At 35.8% G+C, this 3,796-nt stretch overlaps 1 protein-coding gene across 1 annotated transcript; it reads right to left on the reverse strand.

Moving 5' to 3' along the window:
• Positions 1-2,008: 2,008 nt before the first annotated feature.
• Positions 2,009-3,504, reverse strand: LOC145778896 (beta-1,3-galactosyltransferase 2-like). The gene is made up of 2 exons (XM_082590485.1): positions 3,329-3,504; positions 2,009-2,765 (listed from the first exon to the last, which is right to left on the reverse strand). The coding sequence occupies exons 1-2, from the start codon at positions 3,475-3,477 to the stop codon at positions 2,213-2,215; spliced, it is 702 nt and encodes a 233-aa protein (XP_082446611.1). The 5' UTR covers positions 3,478-3,504; the 3' UTR covers positions 2,009-2,212.
• Between the last annotated feature and the right edge of the window lie 292 nt (positions 3,505-3,796).

The raw sequence follows: 3,796 nt of genomic DNA on the forward strand, positions 1-3,796 counted from the left end.
ACAAAAATTAATTGGCAACTCTGGGTCTGCATATTCTGCAGGTTCGGTGTTGCTTGTTCTTTTTTTTATGACGTAGTTTTTCAGAAAAAAGTTTTCTAGCGTCACTGAACAAGCGCTGTACTGTAGGGACTGCAAATAGAACAGACCCTGGTCAGGGATTCCAACTTTGGTTCTCGTAAATCTTTAGGGTAAGCGTGTGGAAGCTATCGGTGATTAGATGAAGGGATCGTAGGTTACTTTACTTGGTCTGTGTTTTGAGAAGTCACTGAGACAGACTAGTTTTGATGTGAAGTAAAGCCAATTACTGTAATTATTATTGGTGCTTTTTCACAATTTGTCCTTTTGGAATGAAGACGTCATGATACGTCACACAGGTTGGAATGGACTATTATAAAGGAGGAAGTACGGGGTGGAAATGCACTGAAAAACACCTGAAGGAAATTGTCTCCCATTTATTCATTTGTTGTTCAATTTCAACAAATTTGCTATCGTTGGAAAGCACAAGCATAGATCTAACCAACTAAGTTAATACCAAGTCCCAAAATAGTACTAGCTCCATCTGGTGACCACCTAAACTTGACTAAATTCAAGCCATTATCAAAAGTTTACTTTAAATGACAAAAACATTAAACGACAGCCAATTAAAAGAACATGTTACTGTGTTACTAACCCTAAACAGTGGCGTATCCAAGGGGGGGGGGGGGTGTTGGGGGTTACAACCCCCCTTTGGCATGCGTGTGACGTAACGATATTGAGAATGATGCTTTCAGTCTAAAAAGAAATTGCCTAATTTTAAACAAAATTGCATTAAAACAGCGAGTTTTGCCAATACCAAACATCTCAGCCAGGAATTAGCAATAAGAAAACATAGAGACTTCGCTAATTTCCGAAAAATGCCGAAGAAAACATGATCTTATCCTTTTGCTATGCCACCAGACACCACCATTTTACAGGAATATTGGTAACCACATTCTTGTTGAAAATGCTCTCAGAATGCACCAAATTCAAAGTAATTTTTCAAAAATTTCTGGGAAAGGTCCCCCAGACCCCCCGCCGCTGGGTCGTCAAAACCCTCCCTTTCAAAATTCCTGGCTACGCTACTGACCCTAACTCAGTGCATTTATAACTCAGTCCGGTACAGGTTTATAATTATTTATACTAGGTTAGCCTACTGGTTGATGCAGCCCCCCCCCCCCCCATGTTTTGAGACCACGAGCCGCCACTGTAACACAGTGTTATAAAAGTAACCTAAATTTGCAGATTGATATTGGCGATTGCCACTCAAGTTTTTAAAAGCCTTCATCATCATCATCATCCATTTCGCTTCGAAGAAGCCTAGTCTTGATTCTGAAACATCAGGGCCAACCAGAAAAGCCCCCTTCCAATTTTAAAAAAACTTTTCACTGGGCTATGCAATACAGGCCTTACTTTACTGAGCTTATTTAAAACCCTTCAACTGCCACGCTTTTTTTGATGCATTTTTCAGAATTTACTTTGAGCAAGGCTTTGATTTTGAACTGCTGTATTTTGAGAACGGAAACTGCCAGAAAAAAAATTAAAACATGAAAGGTGTTGCATTTTCAACAGTCTTTTACAATATGCTTACAAATTTTGTGTATTTTTTTTAAAAATGCCTTAAATGACTAAAAGTTTTGACAAACTACAAAAATTTTGTGTTTTTTTGACTTTTTTGTTTCCGTTTAGATATCTGAAAAAAAAACTTCAAACCGCGGTAAACATCACCGCTAGACGTCAGGCAAGTGTAAAGCTTACCACGCAGCGTTGTCACGGTAATGTTTATGCTTTATGCGAAGAAAGGACCTCATAAACTTCACTTTGCACAAAAAATAAAAAATTCTGTAAATAATTAAAAATTGAAGAAAAAGTTCAAATACAAACCTAGTAATTTTTTTCTACTTTTAGGCAATGCAAGTCTACCTCTTTCTAAAAAAGTAAGACCAATGCAGTTTGGCAAACAAAGTTATAGTGATTGCAAAAGTGTGTATTTTTTTAGGGCTTGGGCTTTTTAAAGAGCCCGTGGCAGTTAAAGGGTTAACCCATATCTATAGCAGGAATTTTAAATATTTATACTTTTTGCTATTACCAAGTCTTCAGGCTATTAACCGCAGTTAGCGAAAGTTACGTTTGTTTAGAGTTTAGATTAGACAATAACTACATTATTAGATTAAAAAACGGTTGCATGTGAAAAGTGTTACATCAAAGTCAAAAGGCACACGGAAGTCGCGTTATATGAATCAACAAACTTTTCCCAAAGTGCTCTGTTTCTTAGTGGAGAAACTCTCCAGTGGTGGTGATATGCCGCCGGTGGATGTACTTCAATTACCATTTGACTTGGCATTAGCGACTTCTCTCGGAGGATTCCTGTTATCCACACATCGTCCATCAAAATACGCTCTTCATCTCTAGAGACTTCCCATAATATCTTTGCAACTTTTACGCTTGTGGTGTACATTCCACCAAGACAAAATTTTGGAAAAAACGGCCACTTGTATTGGCTGAAAGGCAAGTAATACTTGTTGTTTCTTTTTCGAAGTGGTCTGTCTTTCGTTCTAGTTTTATGCATACAAATTATTGGAAATTCTGGCCATTTTGATTCAATTGCTAATTTCCAATGTTTGTTAATATATTCTACGACTGCCCAAAAATCAACAGCAATGTCATCATCAGCGGATGAATATAAATAATTTCCAGGAAGATATTGTGCTGCCCATTGCATACCCGCCAAGGTCTTTTCGGGTATGGTTCTGAAAAATAAATTAATTCATTTTTTACTTCAAGAATAGTTTATGTAGGCTACGGTATGCAATGCATATTGCATAAAGAATCTGTAAGATACCAATGTTACAATGAATTGACAAAAGCGAAAAGATAATAATAAACATCCAAGCGTAGCGGATTCCAAATCATTAGCTGCAATTTGCAAAACTGCTTTTTAAATTTTCTTTCTTGTTTCTTTGTGAAAAGCACGAAATGTGGTTAGCTATAGTTTATTCCAATCAACATTGGGTACGTATTACAAATGTTTGAGTGAAAGATCTACAAGTTATGCTACTGAGTAATTAGTGCTAATCAAATTAACTTTTTTTTGAAGGCTATTATTGTTACTTTGATATTTTTAGGTTTTTGTGTAATTTTGTTGCTATCGATTGATAGTCTAAACTCTAAAAGAAAGAACAAATAGTTGATGAACAAAATACGTAGCCTAATTATCTTTTTGGATATTTCTATTGCTATTATCTTATTCAATCCTTTCCAGATTATAAACGTTTTGAAAAAAAACAGTTTGAATAAAGTTTATTTAACTCACCCATAAACATCAAGTAAATCGATTAAAAGCACATCCCCATATTTTTTGCTTTCGTTCTCAATAAGATTTTGGAGGTGTTGGCGAGTTTTTCCAATTACAAACACAAAATAAAATCTGACTCCATTGAAGTAACTCACTGACCCCCACATTTCGCGAAATAGTCTCCGTTTTTCAAAATTTTCACCTCGAGATTTAACAAATGTAACCATTTTCCATTCGATATCTAAACAGTATCGTTTAGTAGGCCATGTTATCGAGATATTGATCCATGTCATTGATTCCACCACAATTGCTTTGTCAATATCATTCTTAATTTCAAGACTTGTTGAAACGCATGAGGTGTTACATTTGTCTTATAGAATTGCTTACGCTGATAAGTGTTTTTAATGACTCAAACGTTTTCAACTCGTACGATGCATTAAACCCGCTAAGGTTATTTATATACAGTATTACACGATCAAATTCGAA

This window comes from Aplidium turbinatum, chromosome 10, assembly GCF_918807975.1.
Source record: "Aplidium turbinatum chromosome 10, kaAplTurb1.1, whole genome shotgun sequence".
Taxonomy (NCBI): Eukaryota; Metazoa; Chordata; class Ascidiacea; order Aplousobranchia; family Polyclinidae; genus Aplidium; species Aplidium turbinatum.